This window comes from Miniopterus schreibersii (assembly GCF_964146895.1).
Source record: "Miniopterus schreibersii genome assembly, chromosome: X".
In the NCBI taxonomy this organism is placed as follows: Eukaryota; Metazoa; Chordata; class Mammalia; order Chiroptera; family Miniopteridae; genus Miniopterus; species Miniopterus schreibersii.
The window spans coordinates 24,199,474-24,213,591 of record NC_138104.1 but is presented as its reverse complement, the minus strand read 5'-3'; the positions used below and the strand labels follow the sequence as shown (position 1 = coordinate 24,213,591).

The 14,118-nt window shown below is 34.9% G+C and overlaps 1 protein-coding gene across 2 annotated transcripts in view; it reads left to right on the top strand.

The window, feature by feature from the left end:
• The window catches only part of COL4A5 (collagen type IV alpha 5 chain), a 214,427-nt gene that overhangs the window by 93,221 nt on the left and 107,088 nt on the right, over positions 1–14,118 (top strand). For both annotated transcript variants that reach the window (XM_081125613.1, XM_081125614.1), the window contains exons 3-4: positions 3,346–3,435; positions 11,313–11,357. In XM_081125613.1, coding sequence (XP_080981739.1) covers positions 3,346–3,435; positions 11,313–11,357 — 135 coding nt within the window. The remainder of the gene's footprint in view (positions 1–3,345; positions 3,436–11,312; positions 11,358–14,118) is intronic.

Genomic DNA, 14,118 nt, shown 5'->3' with positions numbered 1-14,118 from the left:
ATATTATAATGCATATTGTATTATAATCTAAAATAATTTTAATCTTAATTGCCATTATAGTAGTTTGTCTTAATTTTAATTCTTTCTATCTACAGAAATCCAATATTTTTTGTTAAGTTTGTATCTTCCTTGAGAAACTATTCTTAAAATTTTTTTTTCATTCCCATGATCATGTATGTTCTTATTGTGATTATAGTGTTCTTTTTGTAAAATCATAACATTTTTATGAGTGCCTTTGACTCACAAAGTAGGCTCTATACTTCTAAGTAAATCCACCTGTTATCCTTCTTTTAAGTACTAGCTTGTGGTATATAAAACAGCTTTATCACAAAATATAATTTTTGTATAATTTCTACTAATTCTAACTCATTTTTTCTGAATTTTGGGCAAAAATATATTCCATACATTTTCTATAATCCATTAAGGAAGTTCATTCATTGAATGAATATTTACTGAGTATTTGTTCTGTTGGGCACTAATAATACAATAATGAAGATAGTATGATTGATTATATGAAAGGGTAATAAAGAGAGTGGAGTCAATGATTTTAACAAATTTCTGATTGAAGTAGCTGGGTTGTTCTATTTCCTGGAATAGGGAAGATGGTAAAAAGTTAATGAATTCAAGTGTTGGTTTATATTAAGCTTGTTTTTGGGAAAATTATACAACACTTTGCCCTAACTCTTCATCTGTAAAATGGAAATAATAACATTTACTTCATATTGTCATTGGGAGGATTAAATAGGATAAAAACATGGAAAGAGTTTAGAATAAACGCTGGCATGTAGAAAACACACAATACATTTTTGCTGTGATTATTGCTGTTGAATTGTAATTGCCTATGTGATATTCAAGTGGAGATATTTAAGACAGTTGGCCCTGCGAGCTAAGCTTCTAGGAAGAATAGTGGTGAGATTTGAGATTTCCCAAGGAGAGAGAGAGAAAGGCTAAAAAAAAATAAATAAATAAATAATCCAGAATAATACCAATATTTAAGGGATAGGCAGAGAGAGAAGTTTATTTCACAAAGAATGATTTTTATCCAAATATGGACAGACAGGAAAAAACAGTGTTTTTTTTTTTAGTTTTACCCTCATACATAGACACACTGGCATTTTCTATGTTTGCGTTAGCAAGTTACTGTAAAATCTAGGTTAGTTGTAAAGATTAAATGATTACCTGACAGCCAGTGGTAGCAAAAGGTAGGCACACAACAAATGTCTGCTTCCTACCATCTGTATTAGAAATTAGGTAAAGGACCTCCCTCACACCTTCCTCATGGAAGTCTTCTATACATTGTACTGCAGGAAACTTTCTACCTTTCTAAGGCTAGGGATTGGTCCTGCAATTCTTTTGGCTACTCTCCAGTAGCTGCCCTTCTGCCTTCCTTGCTATAATATTACTCAGTCAGCTATAGGACCACATTATTTGACTATAGTATGAGAAGATTTCATGATATATAACTTATTGGTATATGATTTTATTAATACCAACACAATTAAAATTTTGAGCACCCACCAATTTCAATTTCTAGTTTATTCCTTTCTTATCTATAGCCCAGACAACAATTATGCTTCTTAGAAAATATAGCTCTCTTCAAGAATTATCCTCAAGTTTTGGCACAGATAGGCTCTAAATACCAGTGGAGATCCCAAAATGTAGCTCTGTTTCCATATATGGAAATCTACTAGAACTGGATTTTTTTTTTTCTTCTAACTTCCTTTCTGACTGACACTTGTGATCAGATTTCTACTACCAGTTCTGTCAGGAATGGACTATGTAATGATTTGAGGCAATCCAAAACTAAAAATTTTAAATCTTTTATTTCTCTTCTTTCCCTCTATTTCCTTAAAAATAATTAGGTTGAAGTTGATGAATACTAAATTATCATGATTCTATGACTAATTAAAATCAAAAGATATATTTAAAGAAAATGTAGTAACATGTCAATAATAATTGTCAAAATAACAGGAATATTTAGACCTACCATTAATTGGTTAACATTTGCTTTACTGGATTTGAAGTAGTAAGTGGAAAATGACCGGAGTAGCCTTTTCAAAGTATTTGTATTTATTACAGTATGACTCATTATAACAAGGAATTTATTCAATACAAAACTATCTAAGATATTTGAACTAAACAGTGCTTACCACACATATGTACACACACACACACTCACGCATACAAACTGGGAATATGAATAAAATTCATCTGTACCATAACCTTTAGGAGAATGTGCTTCCAATGGCCCATTAGTTAATTGTCTTGTAGATACAGATGCTTTCTCTTTCTTCGGTGTTGCCTAGGCTGTCACTGGGGATAAGATCTAGTGAGAGGTTCGTAGATGGAGTCCAGAGTCTCTGGGTAGAGACTCAGCCTTTAATCCTTAGGAAAGTAGAGGAACTGCTTGCAGCCTTGCAAATGGGAGCCTGCATTGTGAGGCTATGAGCCCTTGGGGTTCTTAAACTAGGTAGTGGTGAATTTGTTTTCTGTTAGGGTTTACACTCTTACTATGACTGGCTGTATGCAAGCTAACAAACCCTAATGTGTTGATCAAGTGATATATTAGTACACACGGAGGGTCTCCTACCTCCATTTATCTGGCTGCACAGATATGCACATCAGGCAGCCTTATTGTAGATGCTAATAAGATACTGATGAGTGGATCCTCACTGATAGGTAGGCAGCCCTCCTTTGCTGGTGTTGATAAGTGCTATACGGTCAGAACTGGGACTTGAGTCACAGTAATTCTGAGTAGAGGAATCATTGGTTGTTTCTCTTTATTTACTTTTTGTTTTCTACAATAAACATTCATTTTTTGTGTTAATTTTACAATCAGAAAAAATATAAAAATTTTCATGTTCTAGATAAAGTCTTTTTTGGCTAATTAATCTCCAATCAGCTAATGAATTTTCATTCTGGATAATCCTGCAACTCTTCTACTCTACAACAAATCTGAAGGCTTCTCTGATGTGTTTATTTACCCCTTTTCATCCCTGCACCATACATTTTTCATTTAACCTCTGCAGGCTTGGTTTCCTGGATTTATTACCATCTTTCCTGTTAAACTCTTGATGTCAGTATGTTTAAACCTCACTTCATCGCTGATATGCTTTTTACTTTTACAAGAAGGCACAAGATTACATTACCATATGTAATGTAATTACCATAAATTCAGAGTGCTTTGCTCACATCTTAAATGTTTTCTCACGTTAGTGGATACTGTGGAACTTGTATTATTAAATTACTTTTCTCTAGATAGTTGTTTGATCCTTTTGAATCTCAACCATTCCTGTGCTTGAAAATTCATAAATGACCTTACTTTTTATTCTTATTTAATTGCAGGGGGAGAGAGGATTTCCAGGTTTGGAAGGCCATCCAGGTTTGCCTGGATTTCCAGGTCCAGAAGGGCCTCCAGGGCCTCGAGGACAAAAGGTATGTGCCAAGTTGCCAACCAGTAACATCAGAGGAATTAAGCCCTGTCAGTGAAAATAGATGTCAAATCAACTAAAAAGGTACTGAATTATAGCCAGAAACTAACATTTAAGTAAAACAGTAGAATAGCTAAGAGTCTATCATTGGTTTAAAAAATGAATATTACTGCCGTTTTCAAATGCTTTTGGAAGATGCTGTTAATTGTATGTGGTTTTTGGGATTCTTAACAAAAATTAAGTTCTGTCAAGATCTTAGCTGAACTGAAGAGAGCTGAATTGCCATGTGTCAGAGTAGCTGATTAAGACAGCCAAATTGAAAGTAACAGTCAAGCTTTTAGCCACTGACTGTGACAGTATTAGCAAAAAGCTAAACCATAGAAAAGCGCCTACTTCCCCACTGTTGCATTTTTTTCTCATGGAAGAGCACCAGTGAGGGTCAGATGGATCAGCACAGAGAAGGGAAATTGTTTCACTGCTAAGAGAGCATGGAGTAAAAAACTCCTGCTGTTTTTCTTGGACCTGGGGGTGGGGTGGGAGAAAGGAGAATGGAAAGAGCTAGGAGAGGAAAACTACTAAGTCAGAGTACAGAAAAAGTGTCCTCAAAGATCCTCTTAGACCTCTTCCCCTGTCTTTTCACACAGGCTCCAGAGGCCTTTCAATGTAGATATGCTTGAAAGCATGACCAGTGAGGGGGGCCCCCCAAGTCCTTGACTCCAACTTCCTTCAGCTACTGCTACGCATAAGCTATACATCAAGTTTGGTGTGGAATGGGTTGCTTTCCCCAGGGTGATCTACCGTAAGGCCTTTGTAATTGCCTATGGTTGGGACTGAAAAATTACACATAGGTTTTTAGCCAGGAGTCAGACTTCTCAGTTCCATCCTTTGATATTTCAGGACCCATGTAAGTAAAATAGGCTACCCCATTGTGGACCTGAATGGGTTGGACTTTGAGGGGCTATGTCAAAAACAGGGTAATTAGCCAGAGGCCACGGTAGATCATGGTCATGATTAAAATCATTCCAGGTCTGCCTGGGGGATTGAGTGTAATCATTAGCCCCAACCATTGCCACGCCAAGGATAAGTGGCCCATAACCCACCCGATTTACGTTAGAAAGCCAGGAGGCTTTTTTCTTAAGTCTTGTGATGGACATTTCTACTTTGCCAGTTTCAATGATTTCAGTGCAATATGAGGTGCTGGCAATAACAAGACCCCTCATTTGCTGGCCAGCAGGAAGTTGAAGGCTACGCTGTTATTCAACACTACTTGGGCAAGGAGTTGAGGCCAGCCTTTTGTGCTTCCACAGGTGAAATAATGTCATTAATGACTTCAGAAGAGGTAAGGGAAGGTTGCAAACTATGTTTCTTAATTGAATGACCCTGACAGTGGGAAAAGTTGCCTGGAGCATACGCATGAGCAGATAGTAATACCACATGACAAATCTCCTGAGTAACTAGAGTCTACCTGGTTTTGGAGTTCTCTTTTTATTCTATTTAGTATGATATGCTCAGTGGGCGGAGCTAGTTTGAATATTTGGAAGTTTTTTATTAATGCCTCATAACTAAGTGTTACATTGGTAGGAATGTCAAAGGCATAACTTTTACAAAAGAAATTATACCCCAAGGGGGACACACACAGTGCTGGGAGTGTAAAAGTCATTGGTTACCATGGGTGAATCAGAAGACTTTCCTGGTAGGTACAGTCCTTGAGTGGAATTGGAAAATTTGTGTAAGGTGATGGAAAGTATAGGAAAGAAGGCCACCTCTATGGAGGTCAAAATAGTCCCACTGGAAGATCACATATATCTTTTCCCATGAACTTCAGTTAATCTCATCTCAGACAGGAACAAGTTGACATCTGAGGAGGCATTTTGTTTCTGTAGTGTCAGAGTCCAACTGTGGCAACTCAGGTCCAGTGTAATACGTTTGGGGTATCTGAGGTGCTGAAAAGTTCCATGTTTAGAGAAGTGTCCATTTATTGCCTCTAGTGGCATAGCAGTGAGAATTAATCTGCAGGGTTGGGTGGTAGGTGACATACAGCAGTTTGTCAAATTTAGAGTGATTACAACTACCTGGGACAGGAGTTTCAATGAATTTGGTGAGGTAGAAGTCACACAGGTTATTCTGTGGTAGAGAAAGAAGAGGGAATAGATCCATAGAGCCTTCCTCTTCAATTCCCAGGCTCACGGACCTGAAAGTGCTGTTGTCCTACCAGTTGGGAAGACTTTTGTTGATTGAGTATTATATCTAAGGAGGTGGCATTACATCAAGTTAGTTTTGTTAGATTTAAGAGCAGAAGGAACCTGTGCTCTTCCTGAGTAGAACTTTACACTAAGGGCAAAGCAAGATTCTAAATGACTGCATAGATTTAAGTAGATGGGTCACTCTAGAGAATTCCCTATGTCTAATGAGGTGCAAAAACAGCAGAATATTTCTGGTGTATCCAGGAGTGGCACAGAAGAGTAGCAGGGAGATGTGAAAGAGTCAAGTGGATGAAAATGAGCACTACTAACTCAACAGCAATCCATGCAAACTATTGGTATCGGACATCTCAATGAATGCCAGTGTGGACTAAACTATCTCACCCTTCAACATCTTGGAACCCCTTTAGCTCCCCATAATTTAGGCACAATCTTGTGAAAATGAAGTGGGAACTCCAATTGACTGAGAGAAAATTTCAGCCATGCTAGTGAAATGAGTGCTTTGAAACAGAAATTAGCGGTCCAACTTTGGCAGTGCATCAGGTCCAGTTATAATAAGAGACCATAGAATAAAGTTACATTTCTTCAATCTGAGTTTACCTGTGATTAGGGGCTGAATTTCATGCACACCTTGATGAGAGGTAATAGTTTTAATAAAGATTTTGTCAGATTTAAAAAGTTAACTACATCAGAATTCCTTTGGAGTAATTTAGCATTAACTGGGACTATTCTATAGTAGTATGATAATTTTTAAATGTGCGGTTGTATAAAGTTTAAATTTAGAAAGCATTCTTGTCTTTTGCTTTGATTCTATTTCAATATCCATAAAATGAGAAGGTTGGATTGCTTTCTAAACTTTTGGGATTCTGAATTTGAAGCACTTTCTGCTTCTGCCTCCACTATGACTTTATGCTTTCCAACATAGCCAAATTTATACTTTTTATGTGATTGGGAATTATGGTACATGTGTATATGTTAACATATATACTAAGTCTGTATACTCCCATATATGAAAGTTAAATATGCAAAACAAATATACACACACACATACACATACATACACACACACTCATAAATATGTGTGTGTGTGTATATATGTATACATGAGTGTATATATAAAATTTTCCAGAGGATTTATCTATTATTAAAAATGAAGTTTCATTGCTGATCTTGTAAGAGCTTAGCTATACAACTTTCCTAAATGTATACTTATAACTGCAGCTGTTCATCTATTTAAAAAATTTGGAATTCTGTTCATTTGTTATTCTTAAGACCATCTCAAATTTAAAGGCTGCCTTATTGTATATTTGAAGTGTATTATAACAGTGTGGTAGTTAATAAAACACTATTTTTTCTTTAAAAAAATATTTTAATTAATTTTTGGTAGATATACAATTACTTTATTCAAAATAAATTCACATACAATGAAAAAAATCTCCCTTCCATCTGTGTTCATTAGCCACTGAGTTCTCCATATCCCCATAGGTACCCATTTATGTTACTTTCTTGAAAATATGCCCAATAATTTTTTATGGATATACATTCAGGTATAAGTATATACATGCACATACATACATGCTTATATACACATGGACACACTTTTAATTCCTTTCATTTATAAAATGGTAGTATATTTAACACATCATTTTACCTTTGTTTTTGACTTAATATACTTTGTATATATCCCATATCAGTATACACCAAACTTCCTCATTATGTTTATAACTGCATTTTATTTAATTGTGTATATAAACCATAATTTATTAAGCCAGTCCCTTATTTTTGATCATTTAAGTAGTTTTCAATTTTTTGTTACTAAAAACAGTGTTGTTAAGATATACATTAAAAAAAATTTCAATTACAATTTACTTTCAATATTATTTTGTATTGGTTTCAGCTGTTCAGCAGAGATAATCACATACTTTACAAAGTGTCCCCCTGCCCTACCGAAATTTTCAGTACCCACCTGGCACCATGCATAGTTATCGCAGTATTCTTGACTATATTCCCTATGCTGTAGCTTAAATCCCCATGACTATTTTATAACTACCAATATGTACTTCTTAAACCTTTCACCTCTTTCACTCAGTAAGATATACAATATTAATTGTTTTATTTTCCCCAATAAGGTATCATTTCTGTAAGATTAATAGAAATGGTATTGCTGGATCAGATGGCACATGTATTTATATATTTTTATGGATACTGCCAAATTGCTCCCCAAGATATAATATGGTTTATTCTTTTTATGGTGATTTTTATTTTTCAATTGCAGTTTACTTTCAATATTATTTGTATTGGTTTCAGTTGGACAGCATAGTGGTTACACAATCATATTGTATGATTTATTCTTTTTTTAAAGACTTTTTAAATTTATTTTTATAGAGCTGGGGTGGGGGACATCTGGCCCACGGGCCACAAAATCATTTGGTCTGACACTGCCAAGACAACCACAGGCAGGACTCAAAATGCAATAAACCTAGGAGCTTTTTTCATAACTAATTTTTAAGTTGATAATTTTATATGGCTTTTGAATGATGTTACAAATATGCAAATGGCCCTTGGCAGAAAAAAAAGTTCCTCACCCCTGAGAGATGAAGGGAGAGGGAGTGAGAGAGAAACATCTTTGTGAGAGGAAAACATCAATCAGCCACCTCCTGCACACCTCCTTCTGGGGATCAAGCCTGAAATCCGGGCATCTGCCCTGACTTGGAATTGAATCAGCAACCTTTTGGTGCACAGAATGATGCTCATCCAACTGAGACACTCTGGCCAGGGCTGATTTATTCATGATTCAGCAATATACAAGATCAATTTCCCTATAGCTTTACCAACTCTATTATGAAACTTGGATTTTAACAATCAGATGAAAACTGGTCTCTCAATGTACTTTTAGTTTGCATTTCTCTTATTAAGAGCAAGATTAAGCATGTTTCATAAGTGTAAGAATCAGTTGTATTTTCTATGAACTGTCTATTCATATAATTTGCCCATTTTCTACTGGATTGTTGGTGTTTTCATACTTCAATAATATATTTATATGGCAGGGAGATTAAACTTTGTATTGTGAGTTGCAATTATTTCCCCCTGGTTCATCATTTTGCTTTGCTGGATTGTGCATAGTGCATATATTTATGTGTCTCTGTATGTTTTTCATAGGTCTTTTATGGCTTTTGGGTTTTGAGTAGGAAATGCCTTTTACACTACATATAAGAATTATAAAATAATTCTCCCATGTGTTCTTCCAATATTTTAATAGTTGCATTTTTACATGTAGAAATATTATCCATTCCTAATTCATTCTGGTATATAATCTGTGATGTAAAGTCCACCTTTATTTTTTTTCCTGATATCCTCAAAACTGTGTCCCAATACAGTTTTCCCCACTGATTTTCAATGAAACATTCATTATACACCAAATTCACATGAACATATGGGATTGTTTATGGACATTCCATATTCTTCCAATGGTCTGCTTATTTAAATATCAGAACCAAACCATTTTAAATATTGACATGCGATATTTTTTATATCTGAGAGGCTGATATCCTCTCATTGGTCTTTTTTTTTTCTTCTTCAGAATTTTCCTCAATGTTCGTGCTTGTTTATTTTCCATATGAACTTTAGGGTCACCTTGTCCAGTTAAAAAAAAATCTTAACGGTATTTTAATTTTTATTGTATCAAATTTGTAACTAAATTGGTTGAGAATTGACCTTTTTATATTAAGTTATATTATCTAAAAACATGTTACCATTTGTTCAAGTCTTCCTTATGAACAAAAGTGTTTTAAACTTTTCTTCTTATTAATCTTGAATATTTCTTGTTAAGTTCATTCCTAAATATTTTATCGTGTTTTTGCTATTTCAAATCACATATTTTCTTTCATTATGTTTTCTAATTGGTAGTTGTTGGTATTTAAGAAAGCTATTGGTTTCTTCATATTTATTTTATATACAGTTATCTCACTGAATTATCTCACTAATTATATTATATTTTCATTTAATTATCTTGGGTTTTTCCATGCATGCAATCATATTATTTGCAAATAGTCAGTTTTGCCTCATCTTTTCCAATTTTTATACTTCTGCTTTCTCTTATCTAACCACGTTAGTTAGCACAACCAGGACAATACTAAAGTATCCTCATCTTATTTCTGCCTTTAGTGGGAAGACACAAAAAGATTCATTATGCAAATGGTCTTCTTGTTGTTTTAAAATAGAATTCAGTTTTCTTTAATCTCCTTAGAGATGCATCTGTTGTGGAAAGAGTAGAATATTAAGCTTTTTAAAAAGCAAGATATGGTAGGCAGAATAATACCCACCCCCCTAAAGATGTCCATGACGTAATCCTGAGAACAAGTGAAATTAAGATTGCATATGGAATAAAGTTGCTAATCAGGTGGTTTTAAGCAAGGGAGATTATTCTGGATTGTCTGGGCGGCCCCCACATAATCACAAGGGTCCTTTAAATGTGGAAGAAGAAGACAGAAGAGTCAGTGTCAAAGTGACTCAATTTAGAAAGAATCATCCAGCCATTACTGGCTTTGAAGATTTAAGAATTCCATAAACTGAGGAATGCTGGTGGCTCTAGAAGCTGGAAAAAGATAGGAAATGGATTCTCTCCCTAAAACCTTCAGAAAGTAATACAGTTCTGCCACTTGAACACCTGTCATACTTCTGATGTCTGGAAATGTAAGGTTGTGTTGTTTTAGCTGCAAAGTTTATAGTAATTTTTAACAGTAGTATAGGAAACTAATACACCAGGTAACCTTTTCTCAAAATGAAACTTTTTGCAGAAGCCCCTCATAAAACAGATAAGAACAGAGCTGCTTTGATTGGAGGGCTGTGACATAGTCATGGAGGAACCTCCACTGGAACCTTTAGGGATGTGAGCTGAGCAGTTTGGAAACCACTTTCGTAAAACAACATGTCCCAGTTTAATAAAAGCTATCTAAAGTCCACAGGCAGTGGCCTACTAGCTATATATTCCATTGCAATTCCTGCCTTTGGAGCAGAATAAGGTTTTCTTTATTTAATTTTTAAAGAAAATAATTAATAAAAGCTTAGAAAAGACTTTATATTTTAAGCAATGGGATTGTAACTAGAAATGGGTAGATTAACACATGTGAGTAGCCTCTTTTGCGTGGAGTCTATAGCAACAGCTAGAAAAGAAAGTCTATGGTTCTTTCGTGTTCCTTCTTAAGCTCTGCCAGTAGAAAGTGCCTGTAAAACAAAGTAGAGGTTTAGAGCAGCAAACTGAAGACTAGTACTAGGAGATGATGTTACTTATTACCAACATAGAAAGCAGATTAACATAATATAGACACTGCCTAGATTTTCAGCACTTATTTTATGCCTAAATGATTTGGGGATTATCTATATCATTATTTCATTTTTGTTTTCTTGCATGATTCATAATTCACTTTGCAGGTATAAAGTTTCTTCTATATGTCAGTAGTTTCCTTATCAGTAAATAAAAGTCTTTCTTATTTTTTATCATATAATAACTTATCTCATTGCTTTCAATTTCAACAATAAATGCTTCTTTCTTGGGTATGTAAATTTCTCAGTAATCTTCACTAAGGTTCACAAAAATTTAATTCTCTCATTTTATAATCTAAAATTGGTTATTCGAGGACTATTTTGAAGGAAAAATAACTAAGTATGTTGTATTTTTCAGGGTGATGATGGAATTCCAGGGCCACCAGGACCAAAAGGGATCAGAGTAAGTGACATTTGCTTCTAAAATAAATGCATTGTTGGTAAAAACAGAGAAAAAGCAAATGAAGGGTTATGGGACAACAGAAGAAAAGACTCATTGAAATGCAAAAAAAAAAAAAAATCAATCTTTAAAAAGTTAAAAGAGTTGATATATGTATATAATTAGCCCTTAGTATTTTAAGAATTATAGTTATATATACAGATGTCTATATAAACTAATGTAAGAAGATTTTTAAGTAGTTTATGGTTAAAAATTACAAAGTGATAAATTCTAAAAAATTGCCTATTTATTTAAAATAGACATCATATAAGTGGTTTTAACCAGAAGTTCCCAGTCATTATGATCATGTCAGTCCTCTGGGTTCAGAGAGCTGGGCCCTTGGGCTGTGTACTCTCCTAGTGTAGCATGTACACATATTATAATTCTGTGTATCCTCAAGAGAACATGTTTGGGAATCAGTCATTTAAATCACTATGTTAAAGAGTAAATACTTTTGGAAGAATACAGCATTACCTCAACTCTAAGATGTATTTTTTTTATCCTCACCTGAGGATATGTTTATTGATTTTAGAGAGAGAGGAAGGGAGAGAGAAACATCATGTGAGAAAGAAACATGGATCAGTTGCCTCCCGTACTCACCCCAACCTGGGATTGAACCTGAAACCTAGGTATGTGCCCTGACCGGGAATCGAACACCGCCCCTGCTTTTGGTGTAGGGAATGATGCTTCAACCAACTGAGCCACCTGGCCAGGGATGATTTTTCAAGTTTAATGCTCTGGAAATCAGGATGTCTCTCAAATTTGAAGTGCACATTTAGTGTAATTTTTCTGACAAGCTTTTAGGCAAATATATATTTTTCAATGTGTTCTGAAATTGAGGGGAACTAAAGTTTAAAAGTAGTACTGGTACCCAGCCTGTGTGGCTCAGCAGTTGAGCATCAACCTATGACCCAGAAGATCGAGGTTCAATTCCTGATCCGGGCACATGCTTGGGCTTCGGGCTCGATTCCTAGTAGGGGGTGTGCAGGAGGCAGCCAATCAGTGACTCTCTCATCATTGATGTTTCTTTCTCCCTCTTTCCATCTTCCTTCCTCTCTCTGAAATCAATAAAGACATATAAAAAATTAAAGTAATATTGGCTTTTGGAAAGTCACATTTCATTTTTCAAAGCTTCAGTTTCTTCATTTGTTAAACTAGAAACTCAAATAACACTATCCCCAAAGTCCCCTTTTAGCTTTGAAATTCTGAGTTCATAGACTGATGAGGCCCCTTAATTTGAGTATAAAATACACGGGTGGTGGAAAAGCACGTTTATGTGTGTGACAAAAACAATTAAACATTCTGATCCTATGATCTGTAGAAATTTAATAGATGTACAAATTTTACGTAAACATTAAAACTATTTACTGTCTACTTTTAAACAACAAGTAGTTTTTGCTTTGTGTACTATTTATGACTGATGTGGGTAGGGTACTGGAAAAGCAGGGAAGAAACTCAAATCCTTAGTTTATTTTACCAGACATATTTCTGTGTTTTTCTGTAATAAATGGATATCAATATACTATTAAAGCTCTTCATGATAATTATAACACATTTCATAATAGCTTTCGCTATCTTTAACTATGTCCTAAGCACTGTTGAGGCTTAAAAAAGAACTGTCCATTCTACCAATTCCCATTTCCATTTGTCTGGGAGTGCATGAATAATCCTTGTCCTTCAACTGGATCTTCCGATACTTTCTGTATCCTCAGGTCTCAGCTCACAGGCAACTTTTGACATGCAGATTTTTAAAATATATATATCTTTATTGATTTCAGAGAGAGAAGGGAGAGGGAGAGAGAGATATAAACAATGATGAGGGAGTTGTCATTGATCAACTGCCTCCTGCACGCCTCCAACTGGGAATTGAGCCTGCAACCCTGGCATGTGCCCTGACTGGGAATTGAACCATGATCTCCTCGATTCTTGGCCAATGCTCAACTGCTGAGCCATGTCCGGCCGGGTGACATGCAAATTTATAAGACTTATTAATATGGAAATTTTAAGCATCACAAATGTACAGAGACTATATTACAATTAACCCCATGTGCCCACCACTCAGCTTAAAAATTATCGATATTTTGACAACTATTTTGGAATATTTTAAAGTAAATCCCTCACATCGTTTATTCCACCAATGAATACCTCAGTATGTTTCTCTGACAACTATATAACCACTGTACAATTATGACACTAAAAAATTAGCAATATACTTTAAAACTCAGTCCATATTCAGATTTCCTCAATTGTCTAAAATATATCTTTTTACAGTTGATTTGTTCAAACCAGGATCGAAGGAAGTTAAACATATTGCATTTGGTTGCTGTGTTTCTTAGTCTTCTTTATCATGCCACTGGTGAAACTGTGTCGTTTGTATTGTACTATGTTCCACATTCTGAAACTGGCTGATTGTTTACTCATGATGCCATTTAAATTTTTCCTCTGTTACCCTATATTTTCTGCAAGTTGGAGGTTGCCTTGGCAGAGGCACTAGAGAACTTTCTGGGGATACAGAAAGAGTTATACACTTAAGATTTGTGCATTTTACTGTATGTAAGTTATACTGCAAAAAAAAATTAAGGAAAATAGAAAGAGAGCCAAATATGTACCAATAAAAAAGATCTTGATGTGTTTGTAACTATCAAGTGGATGGCTCAAAACATTTCTTAGAAGAATTAGCTCTATTGATATTTCAATAAAGATTTGTGGCTCGTATAAAAAAGAT